Raw genomic sequence first — 19,577 nt, 5'->3', positions numbered from 1 at the left:
GCCTACCGTGTGGAACCTTGTCAAGGATGATTTCAGGAATGAAAGGATTATCATACGAGGAATGTTTGGTGGCTCTGGGTCCGCACTCGCTGGGATTCAGAAGGATTGCGGGCGGGGGGGAATCTCATTTAAACCTTTTGAATGTTGAAAGGCCTAGACAGAGTAGATGTAGAAAGGATGTTTCCCATGGTGGGAGAGTCTAGGACAAGAGGGCATAGCTTCAGGATAGAGGGATGCCCTTTCAAAACAGAGATGCAGAGAAATTTCTTAGCCAAAGGGTGGTGAATTTGTGGGATTTGCTGCCACATGCAGCTGTGGAGGCCAGGTCATTGGGTGTATTTCAGGCAGAGATTAACGCAACGTCAAAGGTTACGGACAGAAGGCCGGAAACTAGGGTTGAGGAGGAGATAGAAAAGAAGGATCAGCTATGATTGAATGGTGGACCAGACTCGATGGGCCAGGTGGTCTAATTCTGCTCCAATGTCTTATGGTCTATGTTCTTATATATCATGAAATTGTTTTTCCCATTTGCTGCAGCAGTACAGTGCAATACATAAAATTACTACAATCCTGTGCAAAAAGTCTTAGGCATCCCATCTATATACATGTGCCTAAGACTTTTGCATAGTACTGTATATGCAATAATGTGAAAGGCAGAAACAACAGAGAGTGAGAATAATCATTTAAGCATTTACTAAAACAAGCTACTTTAGAATCAACACATTTACATTTGCAATTTGCCCAAAGGTTTTCAAATTCAGCACTGACACCTTCAATCATTAGTACCACATTTGGAATCCAAGACACTAAGTGACATTCTGTAGATCCATAAAACATTAAAAGTAGTAGCACAACTAGAAAAATGACACAGAAAGTATAAAAGCTAACTTCTACAAAAGCCAAGGAGGTATGTTAAACATAAATTCAACTTTGGATAAACCACACTTAGAATACATAAAAACCGAGAGACATAATGTAAAGGTGGACAAGGATGATTCTATTTATCCAGTCCTTTCACAATAAATTCTTTAAGTCTCAGCTAGAAAAAGGATTCCAACCTGGATCTGTTCAAAAAGATGATATTGAGTGGGTGAAGAAAAGAGTTGCAAGATGATTCTCGGTTTTAAATGTTTCATGAAGATTGATTATAAAAGCTGGCATTCCTCATTCAAGAGATAAATGGACAAGGAATGTATTTTCTAAATTTTGTCAAGATTAATCAAGGGAAAATATTATTTCTGAGTGGAAAATTTAATTCAAGCAAACAAACAAGTGGAGAACCTCAATGTACAGGTCATGTTGCCATTTATCAGTATTCAATGCCATCATCCCCACAGTACTAATCAACAAACTTCAAAACCTGGGCCTATGTACCTCTCCGTAGAACTGAGATTCTTGACAGTCAATGCGAATCAGAAACAGCAACTCCTCTTGCCGACAATCACACTGGAACACCTCAAGGATGCATACTTAATCCACTGTTCTACTCTCTCAACACTCATGACTCTGTGGCTAGTGTGACGAGAATACACATAAAATTAAGATGTTTGCTGGCCTGGGTTAGCATCAGTGACATCAGCAAGTGGTCTGCCACCTGCCCTCAGGGGAAGGAGAGATAAGGAACAATGGAGCAGCGTCTGGAGATGTGTAATGAAGGAACGGGAGAGAGAGAGCTGTCTGGAGCGGCTCCCCCCTTTGAACCTTGAACTGTTTGAAGTGATGGACAGGTGATGCCCCAGCAGGGGGATAAAAAGGGACAGGTTCACTAAGACAGACACACACGCCACCCGAGGTAACGAGATCCTGGAAGCGGTGCGCCTCTCACGAGTGGGTGAGAAGTACCAGACAACGACCAGGGTGGAAAGGTACGATCCGCGGGAACCCGGTGTGTGTCCGCCCTTGCCTGGGTGCCGGGTTCACTGCAGAGGATCGACCATATCTGGAGGAGGGATCACAGTCAGTGACCTCAGGTGACATCACCAAGGACCCGCCCAAAAGTTGCTTGTGAGCAATCTCGCCGGTCTGTGAGTGAAGCCGTTCTGAATGATCAGTTGTTCCTGTTCTATCTCTCTCTTCCCCCACGTTGTCCATCGCCATGGCAACGATTACTGCGAACTGAACTTTGAGTCACTTTGAAATTTGGTCATTTACCCCTAGACAACGATAGAGCTTGATTGATGCTGTTATCTTAATTCTGTGCACATGTGTGTTTATCATCGCTGAACTGTTGCATTTATTATCCTTTCGATTACTGTGTTGCTTGTTTCTTTAATAAAACTTTCTTAGTTCTAGTACTCCAGACTCCAACTGAGTGATCCATTTCTGCTGGTTTGGCAACCCAGTTACGGGGTACGTAACATAAGTGGGGGCTCGTCCAGGATTTTGAACGCTAAATTTGGGACAGAGTAAATTGATTGGGTTAAAATTCTCGAAAGAAAGAAAAGACAAACAGCAGAAATGGAGGCTGAGGAATTTCTAAAGGCGCTGACCTTGGAGGCATTAGAGGATGCCAGGAAATCGGAATTGATAGCTGTGGCCAAACGGTTAAATCTTGCTAAGGTGAAGTCGACAATGAGGAGAGAGGAGATACACAGAGCTATTGTAGAGCACTATGTATCTAAAGGTGTGTTTCCCCAAGGTGAGCTGGGGGTGGTGTCTATTGAAAAACCTGCTGGAGACGCGGTACAGGTACAGTTTGAAAAACTGAGACTCGAGCACGAGTTCCGGGTACGACAGTTGGAAAGAGAAGAGAAAGAGAGAGAGAGACAGTTAGAGAGAGAGGAGAAAGAGAAGCAATGGGAGCGAGAAGAGAGAGGGAAACAGAGGGAAAGGGAATTTGAGCTGGAGAAGTTAAAGATAAGGGCCGAGCAGGGGCTCGTGCCGAACCAAGGTGGAGGGTTCCGGGCGACCCAGGAGGTTAGGCTGGTTCCCCCATTTGACGATACCGACGTGGATCGGTACTTTCTCCACTTCGAAAAAGTGGCTATAAGTCAGGACTGGCCGAGGGATAAGTGGGTTGTGTTACTTCAGAGTGTACTGAAAGGGAAGGCCCAAGAAGCTTACTCAGCTTTGTCCGCGGAAGATGCCCAGAGGTATGAGGTGGTGAAAGAGGCCATCCTCAGGATTTATGAGTTGGTCCCGGAGGCATACCGGCAGAGGTTCCGGAATGCGAGGAAGCAGTGGGACCGCACGTATTTGGAGTTTGCCCTTGAGATGCAAACATATTGTGAGCGTTGGTGCGCCTCGAATGGGGTAGAGGGGGATTATGACAGACTGCTGCAGCTGATCCTGATTGAGCAGTTTAAAGGTTGTGTCCCTGAGGGTATGAGACCCTACCTCGATGAGAAAGAGGCAGCCACATTAGCCGCAACTGCTAAGTTAGCGGATGAGTATGCGTTGACGCATAAAATGAAGTTTGCCCCGAGTAAAGGCTACCAGAAGGGTAGTCAGGACGGTGGGGAGAGTCCGCCGGAAAAGTCAGAAAGTAAGCCGGGGACTAGTGAAAAGGATAAGGTAGACCGGAAGCAGTCTGGTAGGAAGACTCCTGGGGTCGTCTGTTATAATTGTGGGAAAGTCGGACACTTTGCGTCCAGGTGCTTTGCCCCAAGGAAGCAGATGGGGAAAGGAAAAGCGGAAATTTTGAATGGCTGTATCGAGCTGTTAAGCGAACCGCTAGGGAAGGACAGGTCTGAAAAAGTCCAGGAAGGGCGCGAGAGGATTATCTCGGCCGGACTGGTGTCAGTGAAGGAGAGGTTAAAACCAGTTCCAGTGCGGATCTGGAGAGACACGGGAGCGTGTCAGTCACTAATACTGAAGAGTGTATTAGAGTTTAGCTCAGAGACCCAGACTGGGGAGGTAGAGGTCAAAGGTGTTGGGGAAGGGACAGAGTCAGTCCCTTTGCACCAGATACACTTACAGAGCAACCTGGTCTCTGGACTAGTCACGATCGGGGTGAGGTCCGAATTACCGATGAAAGACGTGGAAGTCTTGCTCGGTAATGACATCGCCGGAGGAATCGTGTTCCCAGTCGTGAGATTGACAGATCAGCCTGCCAGCATTGAGGCCCCGCCCCTGGACTCACAGGTTCATCGCGGGCCCGCGATAGTGAATTTAGCTGAAACATTTTTGCCAACCTTGTATGAGACAGGGTGTAGTGAGATAAGAGGTAGTGAGGGAGCTGGGACGGACGTAGCAGTAGCCAGGAAAGAATTTGTGCAGACGCAGGAGCGAGACGAGGGGCTGATAGTTGTGGCAGAGACCGCTCTCTCTGACACAGCCTTGACAAGCTATTGTGCGGAGGAGGAAAGGGAAATCAAGGACAGTATCCGCAGATGAGGAGTGGGGGGTGGTGCAAAAGAGTTATGGGGATGAGGTTTTTAACATGGCCCACGAGGTACCACCCGGTGGACATTTTGCGGTGCTGGAGGAAACAGTTGGTGGAATCATGAAAGAGATTTACCGGCTGCCCAGGGGGAAAAATGTTATTGATCATGACCGACGCGAACTGAGACGGTCACCGGCTTTTGATATGCTAACAAACCTAGTCGGTGTTAGCGTGGAAATCAAAGAAGCTAGGGGCCCCCTGATAAGAGGAAAAAACCATTTTGAAAAGATTAGGATGGGATCGGTCAGATGGGAGAAGGCTATTGTTTTGGCCAGGTCTACTGATAAGGTCTCTCCCTTAATCCCCAAACAAAGCGAATCTTTAGCAGAAGTAATTAAACGACTCGCACCCATGTGTTTGATTGTCCCGAGGAAATGCAAAGAACTGGGACGTTGGGTGATTGTGGTTACAATAGGGCAGCCAAGTAAACAACACCCATATTTAATGAGTAATTCAGTGACTAAAGGGCTGATGAACACAGAGGTGTGTATTGGCAATTTAATATGGCTGTCTGAAGCCAGTTTGATAGTGAACCTTGAAAAAAATGAATTCGGCCACACGAGGGTCACTTACCTGGGAATTGTGGTGACACAGGAGCAGCTGGCAGTGATGCAAGCTACAGTGCAGGCTATCGCTGACCTCCCAAGCCCGACAGACAAGAGGGCCCTCAGAAGGCTCTTGGAGATGGTGGGGTACTGCAGGAAGTTTTGCAATAACTCTGCGGTCAATACCCGTTCCCCTCCTACTAAGCCCTTGCGAGAGAAAACTGAGTCGGAATGGGACGACCCTTGTTATTGTGGTCCGGGACAAAACCAAATGAGAGGTTACACTGGTCGCAATTCATCAGTGTTTTTGGCCACTATGAAGTTTGCTGAGTTGGAGCCTGGTCTAAGGGATTATTAACAACACGTGTAAAAGGAACAGAAAATGTGATGACTGTCTGTCAAGGCGTTGACAGCTTCAAATTCTCTGTATTAGCCAAATAACTGATAAAGATGCATATTTGTGTGTGTATCAAATAATGTAGTCATGTTTGTAATTTTTACCTCCCGGTAAAAATCCTTTAAAGGGGGGAAGTGTGACGAGAATACACATAAAATTAAGATGTTTGCTGGCCTGGGTTAGCATCAGTGACATCAGCAAGTGGTCTGCCACCTGCCCTCAGGGGAAGGAGAGATAAGGAACAATGGAGCAGCGTCTGGAGATGTGTAATGAAGGAACGGGAGAGAGAGAGCTGTCTGGAGCGGCTCCCCCCTTTGAACCTTGAACTGTTTGAAGTGATGGACAGGTGATGCCCCAGCAGGGGGATAAAAAGGGACAGGTTCACTAAGACAGACACACACGCCACCCGAGGTAACGAGATCCTGGAAGCGGTGCGCCTCTCACGAGTGGGTGAGAAGTACCAGACAACGACCAGGGTGGAAAGGTACGATCCGCGGGAACCCGGTGTGTGTCCGCCCTTGCCTGGGTGCCGGGTTCACTGCAGAGGATCGACCATATCTGGAGGAGGGGTCACAGTCAGTGACCTCAGGTGACATCACCAAGGACCCGCCCAAAAGTTGCTTGTGAGCAATCTCGCTGGTCTGTGAGTGAAGCCGTTCTGAATGATCAGTTGTTCCTGTTCTATCTCTCTCTTCCCCCACGTTGTCCATCGCCATGGCAACGATTACTGCGAACTGAACTTTGAGTCACTTTGAAATTTGGTCATTTACCCCTAGACAACGATAGAGCTTGATTGATGCTGTTATCTTAATTCTGTGCACATGTGTGTTTATCATCGCTGAACTGTTGCATTTATTATCCTTTCGATTACTGTGTTGCTTGTTTCTTTAATAAAACTTTCTTAGTTCTAGTACTCCAGACTCCAACTGAGTGATCCATTTCTGCTGGTTTGGCAACCCAGTTACGGGGTACGTAACACTAGACACAGCTCAGACACCATCTATAAATTCACCAATGACACCACTGTTGTTGGCAGAATCTCAGAAGGCAATGAGGAAATGTAGAAGAGTGAGATAGATTGGCTGCTTGAGTGGTGTGCACCAACCCTGTACAACATCAGCAAGACCAAGAAATTTATTGTAGACTACAGGAAGGGAAAGTGGGGAGAATACAGACCAGTCCTCATGGAGGAGTCAGTGGTGGAAAGGATGAGCAGCTTCAAGTTCCTGGGTGCTAACACCTCAGGTGATCTATCCTGGGTACAATGTATTAATAAACCATAAAGAAAGCTATACTTCATTAGGAGTCTGAAGGGATTTGGTATGCCACAAAAACTCTAACAAATTTCTCTAGATGCATGGTGGACTAGATGCATTCTGACTGGCTACACCATCGCCTGATCTAGAGGCTCCAATTTAAAGGAGTGAAAGGGGCTGTAGAGTGTTGTAGACTCAGCCAGCTCCATCACAGACACTAATTTCTCCACCATTCAAGTTATTCAAGATTGTTTAATGTCATTTCTAAGACACAAGTGTAAAGGAGAATGAAATAATTGTTACCCTAGATCCAATGCAGCGCAAAAAAAAAGATAAAGAGAACAACAAAAAAGACAATAAATATAAATACAGACGTTTAATATGTACAGACTGATTGAATGTACATAAAGTGACACTTAGCACAGAAGTGTCTGAACAGAAGGTGACTGACAGGAAATGATAAAGCAGTCATGGTGGGAGTTTTGGGGAGGTTAGTGGGTGGAGGGGTTGATCTACCTTACGGCTCAAGGAAAGTGACTTTTCAGTGGTCCTGTCATGGATGTTATGTTGCCTCCTCACTGACAGGAGTGTGGCAAACAGTCCATGAAAAGGATGGGTGGGATCCTTCATAATATCACTACCATCATAATACTACCATCAGGGAGGAAGTACAAGAATCTGAAGACCTACATTCAGCATTTTAGGAACAGTTTCTTCTCCTCTGCCATATCATTCCTGAAAAGTCCATGAAGACTACCTCATTATTCCTCTTTTGCAGTACTTTGGTTAGCTATTACTTTTTTTGTAACATAGTAATTTTTTTGTCTTGCACTGCACCACTGCCACTGACATATATCAGTGGTAATAAACCCAATTTTGACAATTTTAAGATTATCAAAGCCAACTTTAGGTTAGATGTCAGAAGTGGTTCATTTCCCAGAGAAATGAGACTGCAGGAAGGTTTCATCTTTACTTCAAGCAATTTTGAATCTGCTTCTACACAGTGATCCCAAAATAGGTACTGCACAGAATTATTCAGACCAGAGTGATATCCTGAATTCCAGTTATGCAAGGTGGTCTGAGTTTCCTAGATTTGTTTTTCCCAAATTGCCCAGCTACTTTTAAATCACTTTTCTCTTCCTCACACAAATCATATCTAGGTGTCAATTATCAGCTTCAATTTTTCTTATTGCTTTTTGATTTTACATTTGGTTCAATAGTGCCTTTTTTGCGCGGGATTTCCAAGAACTCTGCAGTAAGGTCTGATGGATACCAAAAATGAGAACTGAATCTACACTTTGACAGAAGTAATTAATCTTAAGACACAATGGAAACAGAAAATCTATTACATATCAGGTCTATAATAGAGAAGCATAATATAAAATATACCTGGCAACAGAATTAAGGGGCAATGAATGTATGAAAAAAGATCTAATGCTAAACATATAAAAACGAAGACTGGAAACAAAAAAATATTGTTATGCAGGCAAAGAATATTGAAAAGCACAAATTGAATGTTTTGCTTTAATCTTTACAAAGATTGTTGGAAATGTCACAATAGAGGAAGTTGTAGAGAAAATAGCTGGAGAGATAAAGATGAAGTTCTTAAATACCTGTACTGCTCACGATGAAATATTATTTGGGTCACTTCATATGTAACCACGCTAATGAGGAAAATAACGATACTTATGGCTGCAATTTTTCAATTATCTTGAACACAGGAGTAGCAACAGTGAACTATAGGGTTGTAAATGTTACAAACAACTTTATTCAAAAGAGATATAAACCTGTTAACTTCAGGCCTTTCTCATATAAATAAAAACTTCTGGCAAAAGAGAAGAAGGGTAGGAGTAGGGGAATCAGTAGAGCTGAAGACCTATTTAATGCTGCAGGTTAGGAACTGGAAAGCAGAATCTGAAAAGGTGAAGAAAACCAATGTAATAACAACTTATAGACTTAACTTGGATCATTACCTGCGAAGGAAAAGTATGGCAATATGGCACAAATTCTTGCTGAGCAGATGTTACAAACCAATGTTGTGTAATTTTCCTTCCTCCCTTCTGGTAAACATAAAATGACACAGATTGAGGTGTTTTGGGAAGGACAGGTATGGTTCAAGAATTCACTTCAAAAATGCAAAAGAATCATTATTAGTACTTAAGCAAAGCAATGTTCTGAAATGACTTAACAAATGTGCACAGAAAACGCTTACCAGAATTGATGATCCTAACTAACTGCTCCATTTTGCCCCAATAAACTGAATACCACTGAAGGTAAATAATATCTTCCTTGGATGCTCCTGGTGAGTTGGTGTACAAAAAGAAAGCAGCGTATCCTAATACAGCTGGCCAATGATATTTTCAGAAGTTGTACAGTTAAATAAATCAAGAACTGAAGGAAACTGCAACTTTCATGACACCAGCAGGAGTTATAACCCTTCTGTGGCCAGTCAGGTTGCCAAGAATATACTTCAGATTTGTCTTAAGAAAAATCATTGGATTCTGTGCTCTCGCGGCAGCCTCAGCAAGCTGTCCTGAATACACACATTTTGTTGAATGTAATTAAAACCCACTCCATTCTTCAAAGGTCATTTCATAAATAATAGTGCCCTGTTTACAATAATTCCAGTCACCCACTTGTTCAGTTATTTCATTACTGTGAGACACACTTGCAAAGGGTTTATTTATCCCAAAGTTTCAATATACAATAGAAAGCTGATCCCATGCAATGCATCCTTTTGTTGAGCAGAAACCTGATCCAAAACTTTTGCTTTTAAATTGAAGTCTGCTCGATGATAACCCAACATCTTGTTTTTGCATTAGGAAACAAGTACAAAATTGTATGCAACTGTGTTATTGCTATCTACTCAAGGTTCTGAGTAACTGTTATGGCACCAATATCATGAACACAATTATAACCCCTCAGTTTTCAATTTTAATTAAACCTCAACTACTTGCAGCATGAACAGTACACATTTGCCAAGAAACAGCAATCAAAAGAATGTTTAGTGTCAGAAAAGCCCACATGGTAAGGAGTGGGTATCTGAGATAATTTGCCTTTCTTGCTAACTGAAAGATCCTTCAGTACAACTGATAGCTTTTTAAAAAATCTGACCAGTTCAGGTTCAAACCACTTGGGTGTTTTAGTCACCTAGCAGCATTGTTCAGTTGCATGAAAAGATACACAATCATCTATCTATTAAAACAGTGAGTGCGCCTGTTGCACACTGTTTTTAAATGTCTTAAACATCTTGATCTTTAATTATGGGTCTCCCAGAACGGTGTTAATGGATATTCCTGTGTTGATTTCACTGCAAGTTCCACTACTGATCTATTTCAAGATAATGCAAATTGCTGGCAAAGATCACAGCTTGCAACCTCAGCAACAACCCTTACCAGGTCATATTACCATACAAATCCTCTTCTTGGGCAGTCCTTTGGGAATAAAATGACTTGCTTCCACTCTGGATTCTGAAATAGCCTCCAAGTCAAAGTGGGTGATTCTCTCTTCCACATAAGAAACAGGAAACTGCTATGGGGAAGTGGTTAGTTTTGTGAGGGAGCAACATCCTTTCATCCCAGAGCTGTTGTGAGCTCCCAATGCATTGCCTTGAGGTTCTCAATACCATCCCAAATCATGGTCCACAGGTTACTAGCTATCAACAGGGATGTTACATCTCTTTCAGTAAATTTTAAGTGTAACCTTAGATCTTTTTTTCCTATCTGCCTGGTAATCTCCTGTGAGAGTTAGGGAAAAAAATGATAGTTTCTGGAGTTTGGTGTCCGGGATATAAATGACTTAACTAGCCCAGCCTAGCCAGTGGAGAGTAGTTAAGGCCTTGATGTTGCAGACACTGGCCTGAGAGAGAACATTGGTTCGTTTAACCTGCCAGTGAATTTGAACAATTTTACAGACACAACATGAGTGTTATTTTTCCAGCGTCTGGAGATAACGGATGATAAAGGTAGTTCAGGTCTCAGAAGAATAGAGGAGGGCAGAATCAATGCTATATATAAAAGCATGCAGTAGCATTTGCAGCCTCAGAGTCTCTTTGCTGAAAAGCATAGGAGTGTTCTCAGATGGTCAGGAAAACAGGTGAGGGACAGTGTTTGTAAGAAGCGTGTTCTTAGTGCAAAGGGGCTGCAAAGGTCCTCTAAGGCTACAGCCAAGCACTCCTGACAACAAACTTTCAGGAAAATCTTTGCTGTAAGTAATACAACATAAACGTAAAACCAGAATCAATGAGTTTTGGGAAAGTTGGTGATGCCAACAAATTCCCATGTTTGCTCAAGAATATTGAAAAAACAGTAGACGAAGCTTTCTCTGCTTGTGTCTATGTGGAGCTTGGGTGATTCTACCTCCCCTCAACAACCCCCGTGGCCACTTTATTAGATATATCTGTACACCTGCTCATGAATGCAAATGTCTAATCTGCCAATCCAATCACGTGGCAGCAAAATACATAAAAGCATGCCAACATGGTCAAGAGGTCCAACTGTTGTTCAGACCAAACATCAGAAGGGGGAGGAAATGTGATCTCAGTGACTTTGACCATAGAATGATTGTCAGTGCCAGATGGGGTGGTTTGAGCATCTCAGAAACTGCTGATCTCTTGGGATTTTCATGCACAACAGTCTCTTTACAGAGAATAGTGCAACAAAACAAAAAAACATCCAGTGAGCAGCAGTTCTGTAGACGAAAATGCCTTGTTAATGAGAGAGTTAAGAGAAGAATGACCAGACTGGTTCAAGTTGACAGGAAGACAGTAACTCAAATAACCACATGTTAAAGAGCATCTCTGAATGCATAACATTTTGAACCTTGACGTGAACGAGCTACAGCAGAAGAAAACCACAGATATAAACCCAGTGGACACCTTATCAAGTACAGGGGATATCTAATAAAATGGCCACTGCGGGTAAATAGCAAATTATGAGATGTGGTAGAAGTCTCAGCAGCGTCCTGGAATAAACCTGAAGATAAGAAAGTGAGACATTACCATCCAACTGCAAAGCAGCCCAAGCATTTTGGTGAAACTATAATTGATCTGTGAGGTGATTACCAAACTCTGTGAGGATGGAGAGTCCAACATGACTACTAAAACTTCAAATCGTATGAATTCACAGAAAATGCCATCAGTTAAAGCTGACTATTCAATCATCAAATGAGTTTTAATGTCCAGGACTATACATCTGAAAATCACACCACAAAAGAATGTTGAGTATTACACTATTGTTGATGTCACTTTAAGAATCAACATTAAGATCAACATTAGAATTTATTTTCAGAGCAGATGAAACACTTGCCAGAAAATCAGAGGTCAAATTTATCACCAGGTACAAAGAGATTAGGGAATGGATACACTATTGCTCTACCTCAAATTACACTTTTTTCAGCTGCACAGCATCCATTTTTCCAGGTTTAAGCAAAAGAATTGTTGGTTCTTCAGTTTCAAACATTGTCTATCACCAGTTTGTACAAAGGCCAAGCATACCTACAGCTTCAAACCCCAAGATTCTCAATAAGTGTTTTTGGGAAAAACTAAATGTTGCCCAATAAATCAAAATGGTCTCCGTCATTAGCAGAAAGACTGTATCTACAATAACAAGATGATATGAAAGGCAGAACGCATCATGATATGACTGACCTGGGCAACCACAAAAGCTACTTCTCTCTGCATTTGCATAATCAGGAATGGAACAGTAATAACTCTTGCCAATTTTTGTTTTAGGCTTACACTTAAATCATACAAAGAAACACAGCAACTATATGTCTCAGCTCTACTCTCTTGAGAGGACACATAAGCAAACTACAAATGCAAATATATTTGCTAATGGAGTCATTCCAGATGAAAAATGAAACAATACCAGTTTTGAAGGAAATAATGGCACTAATTTCTTGTAACCAATAAGTAATTTCTTCAGAAATTATGTCGGTTAAGTCAGACCCATTTCATAGATATAAAGCAAATACACCTGCAGATGCTGTAATATGAAACAAACAGCAGAACTGCTGGAAGAACTTATCCAAATAAGCAGCATCTCTGGAAAGTTGAAATCGTCACTCCAGAACAAAAGGAATAGTCCCCACAAGATTCACCAATCCATAATGTTCTAGCTGATCCAGTCTTAGTTGTGTCCCCTACTTCTTTGCTAGTTCCCAAAAACCATTAACTTCATTATAGTCTGAAAACCTGACCAATTTAGCGATGAATAGATTCAGTGATTCAGATTGCACAACTCTGTGTGGTACAGAATTGCAGAAGTTCATAACACTCAGGAGAAATTCTGCCTTAGCACCAACGTCCTCTCAAACTATTCTCCCTGGTTTAGGACATCCCCACAAGAAGAAAATATCTCCTTTATCAAGCTTTCTTGCAATCTCACTTGTTTTACCTTTCACTCTTCCAAATTCCCAGTATACTCAATCATTTCTCATAGACAAACCTTTCTTCCCACAAAATCTAATAAACTGCTCCCAGTGCCAAGCATATACTTCGAAATATGGAGATCAGAACTGTATGGAGCACTTCAAATGTGACAGCAAGAATTTCCCATTTTTAAATTCTGCCTCCTGTACATTAGAGACCTCAATCCCTTCTTTGAGACTGCAACCAGTAGAACAGATAAGAGCATAATTTGACAGTGTATTGGAACTGTGGAAAAGCTTTCAATAAGGTGCCACACAAGACAGAAGCAAAAAAGGCTGGAACACACATTTTGAAGATGACTGATGCATGGATTGTGGATTAGCAACAAAATGGAAAACACAGGGTAGAAATATCTAGGCCATTTTTAGATTGTGAGTTTGTGACAGCAAGATGACAGACAAAACGGTGCTGGGGCCCTAGGTGTTGACAATCTGTATCAAGATTTTGGTATTAAGTGTAATACATCCAGTATTGCTAACGATACAAAACTGTGTCAATGGTTAACAAGAGGATGTTCAGGAGTTAATAACAAATTAAAAGGATGGGGAAGGATAAGGCAGATGGAATACATGGGAGAAAAACTGTAAGATCATCCACGTCAAAGTAAAAATTTTTTTCTTTTTTGAAAATAAAGGTGAGATTGAAAAATGTTGGTGTCAGAGGCACATGAGCAATTTCATGACACGAATCACTGAAAACACTGGTCAAACTCTGATAATTCACTCTTTAAAATCTGGCCCATCATCTGAAATCTTAATGATGCCCCACTTGGCTCCAGGGAGAACAAAGAATGAGGCAAATGGACAGAGGCTACCCAAAGTAATGCTTCCAAACAGGTAACATAGATGACCTATTATTTCCAATCAATGCTTGCCTGGCTCCCTTCCACTTACCAAGGCCTCTATTCCCCCATTCCCTTTCAACTGCTCAGTTCCCCCATGCTCTTTAAATTGATCTTTTTCTGTTGTCTGTGTTCCTTTGAATGACGTTTCTGTTAAGTAAGTGAGGTGCAAAGACATAAAACTGCTATAACTTACAAAATAAATACTGCTAAGATAAGAGAATAATCAAGTGGTGATCATAGGCTCATGGATCGATCAGAAATCTGATGGCGGAGGGATAGAAGCCATTTCTGAGTCATTAAGTGTGGGCCCTCAGCTTCCTGTATTTCTTCCCTAATGCCCCAGTAAAGGGAAGAGAGCATATTCCATGTGGTGAGGGTCCTTACTGATGGACGCCACCTTCCTGAGGCACCGCCTTTTGAAGACGTACTTGATGACTCCGCAACCTTTTGCAACCCTGTGCATTGGAGCTTGCGCACTGGACAGTGTGCATCTATAGAAGTTCCTAAGTATTTGGTGACATGCCAAACCTCTTCAAACCCTAACATAGAGGCACTGGCATGCTTTTTTCTTGATTACATCAACGTGTTGGGTCCAGGATAGACATTAACACATCCTCACCCTTTCCACTGCTGAGACCTCAGTGAAGACTGCATGTTTTCCTAACTTCCTCTTCCTGAAATCTACAATCAATTCCTTAGTCTTGCTGACACTGAGTGCAAGAGTGTTGTTGTGACACTGCTCAACTAGCTGATTTATCTCATTCCTTTCCCTCTTTGTTGGCAGTTGAGATTCGACCAACAACACTGGTTTTAATGGTGAACTTATAGATGGCGCCTGAACTGTGCTTCACCACACAGTCACGAACATAGGAAGTGGAACAGTGGGATAAGCACACATCCTTGAGGTGCATCTTTGTTGAATATCAACAAGAAGGAGATGTTTTTACTGATCCACACTGATTGCGGTCTCCTGATAAGGAAGTCGAAGATACAGCTGCAGAGGGATTTACAGAAGCCCAGGAAAGTAGGAATGATATCATGCAACACACAAAAAGTGCTGGTGGAACGCAGCAGGCCAGACAGCATCTACAGGAAGAAGTACAGTCAATGTCTCGGGTCGAGACCCTTCATCAGGACTAACAGGAAAAAAAGATAGTAAGAGATTTGAAAGTGGGAGGGGGAAGGGGAGAGCCGGAATGATAGAAGACAGGAGGGCGAGGGGTGAAGCCGAGAGTTAGGAAGTTGATTGGCAAAAGGGATACAAGGCTGGAGAAGGGGGAGTATTGTGAGACGGAAGGCCTTGGAAGAAAGAAAGGGGGAGAGAAGCACCAGAGGAAGATGGAGAACAGGCAAGGAGTGATTGTGAGAGGGAAAGAGAGAATGAATGAATGAATGAACGAATAAATAAATAAATAAATAAATAGCTAGATAGATAGATAAATAAATAAATAGGGTTGGGGCAAGAAGGGGAGGAAGGGCATTAACAGAAGTTAGAGAAATCAATATTCATGCCATCAGGTTGGAGGCTACCCTGACTGAATATAAGGTGTTGTTCCTCCAACCTGTGTGTGGCTTCATCTTGACAGCAGAGGAGGTCATGGATAGACATATCAGAATGGGAATGGGACGTGGAATTAAAATGTGTGGCCACTGGGAGATCCTGCTTCCTCTGGCGGACAAAGCGTAGGTGTTCAGCGAAGCGGTCTCCCAATCTGCATCGGGTCTCACCAATATATAGAAGGCCACACCAGGAGCACCGGACACAGTATATCACACTAGCAGACTCACAGGTGAACCGTCGCCTCACCTGGAAGGACTGTCTGGGGCCCTGAATGGTGGTGAGGGAGGAAGTGTAAGGGCAGGTGTAGCATGTGTGCCATGACGCTGAACTCTTCTTCTGCTGGCTCCATCTTCGAGCTTACTTCTTTGGCAAGGACTCTCCTACCCCCACCGATGACCCCTTCTCCTGTCTTCAACCCTCCTCCTCTTCATGAACACCCCGCTCTAGTTTCCTGCCTGCTCTGGATCTTTTTATTGCTAAATCACAGCTGCCTGGACTATCCCTCTTCCTGCCCTGTTACTTGTAAAAATGCCATCCCCTTCTCGCAATTCCTCCGTCTCTGCCGCATCTGCTCTCAGAATGAGGCTTTTCATTCCAGGACGAAGGAGATCTCTTCCTTTTTTAAAGAACGGGGCTTCCCTTCCTCCACCATCAACTCTGCCCTCAAACGCATCTCTCCCATTTCACACACATCTGCTCTCACCCCATCCTCCCGCCACCCCACCAGGGATAGGGTTCCCCTTGTCCTCACCTACCACCCCACCAGCCTCCGTGTCCAACATATAATACTCCGTAACTTCCGTCATCTCTAACAGGATCCCACCACTAAGCACATCTTTCCTTCCACCCCCCCACTTTCTGCTTTCCACAGGGATCACCCCTACACAACTCCCTGTCCAGTCGTCCCCCTCATCCCTTCCCACCGATCTCCCTCCTGGCACTTCTCCTTGTAAGCAGAACAAGTGCTACACATGCCTCTACACTTCCTCCCACACCACCATTCAGGGCCCCAGACAGTCCTTCCAGGTGAGGTGACACTTCACCTGTGAGTCTGCTGGTGTGATATATTGTGTCTGGTGCTCCCAGTGTGGCCTTCTATATATTGGTGAGACCCGACGCAGACTGGGAGACTGCTTCCCTGAACACCTACACTCTGTCCACCAGAGGAAGAAGGATCTCCCAGTGGCCACACATTTTAATTCCACGTCCCATTCCCGTTCTGATATGTCAATCCATGGCCTCCTCTACTGTCGAGATGAAGCCACACTCAGGTTGGAGGAATAACACCTTATATTCCATCAGGGTAGCCTCCAACCTGATAACATGAACATTGATTTCTCTAACTTCCGTTAATGCCCCTCCTCCTCTTCTTACCCCCATCCCTATTTAATTTATTTTCTCTCTCTTTCTCTCTCACAATAACTCCTTGCTGTTCTCCATCTTCCTCTGGTGCTCCCCTCCCCTTTTCTTTCTTCCAAGGCCTTCCGTCCCATGACACTCCCCCTTCTCCACCTCTGTATCCCTTTTGCCAATCAACTTCCCAGCTCTTAGCTCCATCCCTCCCCCTCCTGTCTTCTCCTATCATTTCAGATCTCCCCCTCCCACTTTCAAATCTCTTACTATCTCATCTTTCAGATAGTCCTGACGAAGGGTCTCGACCCAAAATGTTGACTGTACTTCTTCCTATAGATGCTCCCTGGCCTGCTGCATTCCACCAGCATTTTGTGTGTGTTGCTTGAAATTCCAACACATGCAGATTTTCTTGTGTTTGCATGATATCACCCAAGAAGTGAATGATTAGCAGACTAGGCATGAGCATTCAAATCGACTATTCCTGAGCCTATTAGTAAATCTCAAGCATATGGCAACTTATATGTACTTTGATAATAAATTTACTTGGAACTTTCTTGTTTATATTCTTGGGGTCCATGTCATTGATTGTAAACAGTTGAATCATTAACAGTGATCCCTCTGGAACCCCAGAAAGTACAGTTTCATCACCTGAAAATGACTCATTTATTTCAACAATCTTGTCTGCTCTGGTACCCATCCAACTGTTCTTCTTACTATGTTACACCTATCTCAACAGACTTTTGCCTTGGGAAATTACCTTTTATGTGGTGCCTTATCAGCAACCACTGGAAAATCCAAACACATTCCTCTTACCCACAGTGCCAAGGACATCCTCAACAAACTTTGATTCATCATAATGGTTGCCCTTAAGTTCACCTTGGTTTGGTGATACTGTGATTTTCTGGGTATCCTGCAGTTACTTCCTTCATAATGAATTCCAACAGTCTCCCATTTGCTGTCTTGCTTCATCTTATGTAGGACATGAAATCATTGCCTCGATGGAATTAGGGAATTTTGCTATATCACAGAACTAATTTCTGTAGCCAATTAGACTTGCAGTCTTGTCAGCCTTCAGTCCTATCATTTCATAAAGTCATTTCTACCCTTGTTAAGACTTAAGTAGCCCCAACCCCCAAATTTACCTGGGCACGTTAAAATTATTCCATTGTGAAGAAAGATACATAAAATTGGTTCATGGCCCAGATCTTGACCCAGATCTTACCCTTCACCTCCACATATACTGCCTGACCTGCTGACTTCCTCCAGTCATTTGTTTTTTTGCTCTGAAGTTAGGAAAATTTTGGAATAACAATATTATACAGCAGTAATGGCCATCTTAGGGTATAACTTATTTCTGCATATCATGTCAAATAAAACACAGCATTATTCAGTACTGGGAGTGAAATTTGAACGAGTTCCAACAATTAACAAAGGTCAACATAAAATAGTTACTGGAATTTTTGTGTTTTATGTTCACAAATTCTACAAAGAGATATGTTCAATTTTCTTTTCCCAAATAAAAGTGACAGAAAATGAGGCATGATCCCAGTCGAAAATAACACTGCTTAAATTACAGAGATAAATTGAAAAAAAAGGGAGAATTTTCCCAACAAAACAGAAATAATTATGACTTGGGTTTTCGAGCAGCTTTGTACAGTGATGTAAAACATAACCTATTAATAGTCACAATTTAATGATCTCAATCTTCACCATGCTACTGGAAAGATGGCATATAAAAAGAATGCATTTATTCCCTTACTGGGAAAAGGAACTGAGTCAAAGCAGTAATATCTCATACTTCTCAAACAAGATCAATAACATTTTGAGCAGTAATGGTTCAAGCTCTACCATGAGGCTACTTCTCAAATTCATTGGAATCTCTCACATCATACCTCATAGAACTGAAATTCATTGGCAGCTTTGTTTTAATTTTGTTCCAGGCCTTTCAAAACTCATTGAAACTTCTCCAGTCTGATTAGAAATTCTACCAAAATCAGACAAAATATTTTGATTGAAAACAAACAAAATGTTGAACATTTTTAAACAAAATGTTGTTTCATAAAAGGGTTTGTGTTTTAGACAAACAAATCCCATTCCTCACAACTGATTTTGTATCTCCAAAATCACATTTCCAAAAAACACCAAATTTCCCAAAAAGGAAATCTTCGAACAGTGCAGAGAACTGATTCTGCTGATGCAAGCTACTCATTCGGGAATACATTATCTCACATATCTATTTTTAAATCTTTTTATTTTACGAAGCAGGACACAAGAGCTTTAGGGAGAAAAGGGGCAGAATAAAAATATACAAGTGACCCTAGCAAGCTGTATTGAACTTGGGCAGGTAGTTAACACAACAGCCAGGAGATGGCGACATTACCTGTTGAGCTGGAAAGATAGTTTCCCTTTGCAAATTAGATTTCACATTTTGTCCATTAGAGGGCATCCTTAGAGACAATGTGCAATCAAGATGTGAAAACCAGAGATTCAATCAGTAAGCATTACTCAGTACTGCAGCCCGGCTGAACTCACCCAGTTTAGTGTTGCCATCCTGTTGATAGTCTGGGAACTGTCCCTCGGATGGAACGCTAACTGTCCGCCGCAGCATTCGTCCTTTTGAGAACTCCACCTGTTGATCTTGTAGCATATCGACGTTTACCTGTGCAAGAATGACATTGGTCAACCCCACAACTTCAAGCCTGCCAAAAGACTGCACCAACTGCAGGATTATTCAAATTGCAAGACACATTTCTATGCTGAAACATGTGACATGAAGATTAAAGCAGTGTTTTAACTACAACAATCTG

General features: G+C 42.6%; 1 protein-coding gene across 6 annotated transcripts in view; it reads right to left on the bottom strand.

Moving 5' to 3' along the window:
• Window positions 1-19,577, bottom strand: part of rasal2 (RAS protein activator like 2) — a 418,356-nt gene that overhangs the window by 235,130 nt on the left and 163,649 nt on the right. For all 6 annotated transcript variants that reach the window (XM_063063734.1, XM_063063733.1, XM_063063735.1 and 3 more), the window contains exon 3: window positions 19,303-19,429. In XM_063063734.1, coding sequence (XP_062919804.1) covers window positions 19,303-19,429 — 127 coding nt within the window. The remainder of the gene's footprint in view (window positions 1-19,302; window positions 19,430-19,577) is intronic.

This window comes from Mobula hypostoma, chromosome 12, assembly GCF_963921235.1.
Source record: "Mobula hypostoma chromosome 12, sMobHyp1.1, whole genome shotgun sequence".
Taxonomy (NCBI): Eukaryota; Metazoa; Chordata; class Chondrichthyes; order Myliobatiformes; family Myliobatidae; genus Mobula; species Mobula hypostoma.
This window is presented reverse-complemented; position numbering and strand designations above follow the sequence as displayed.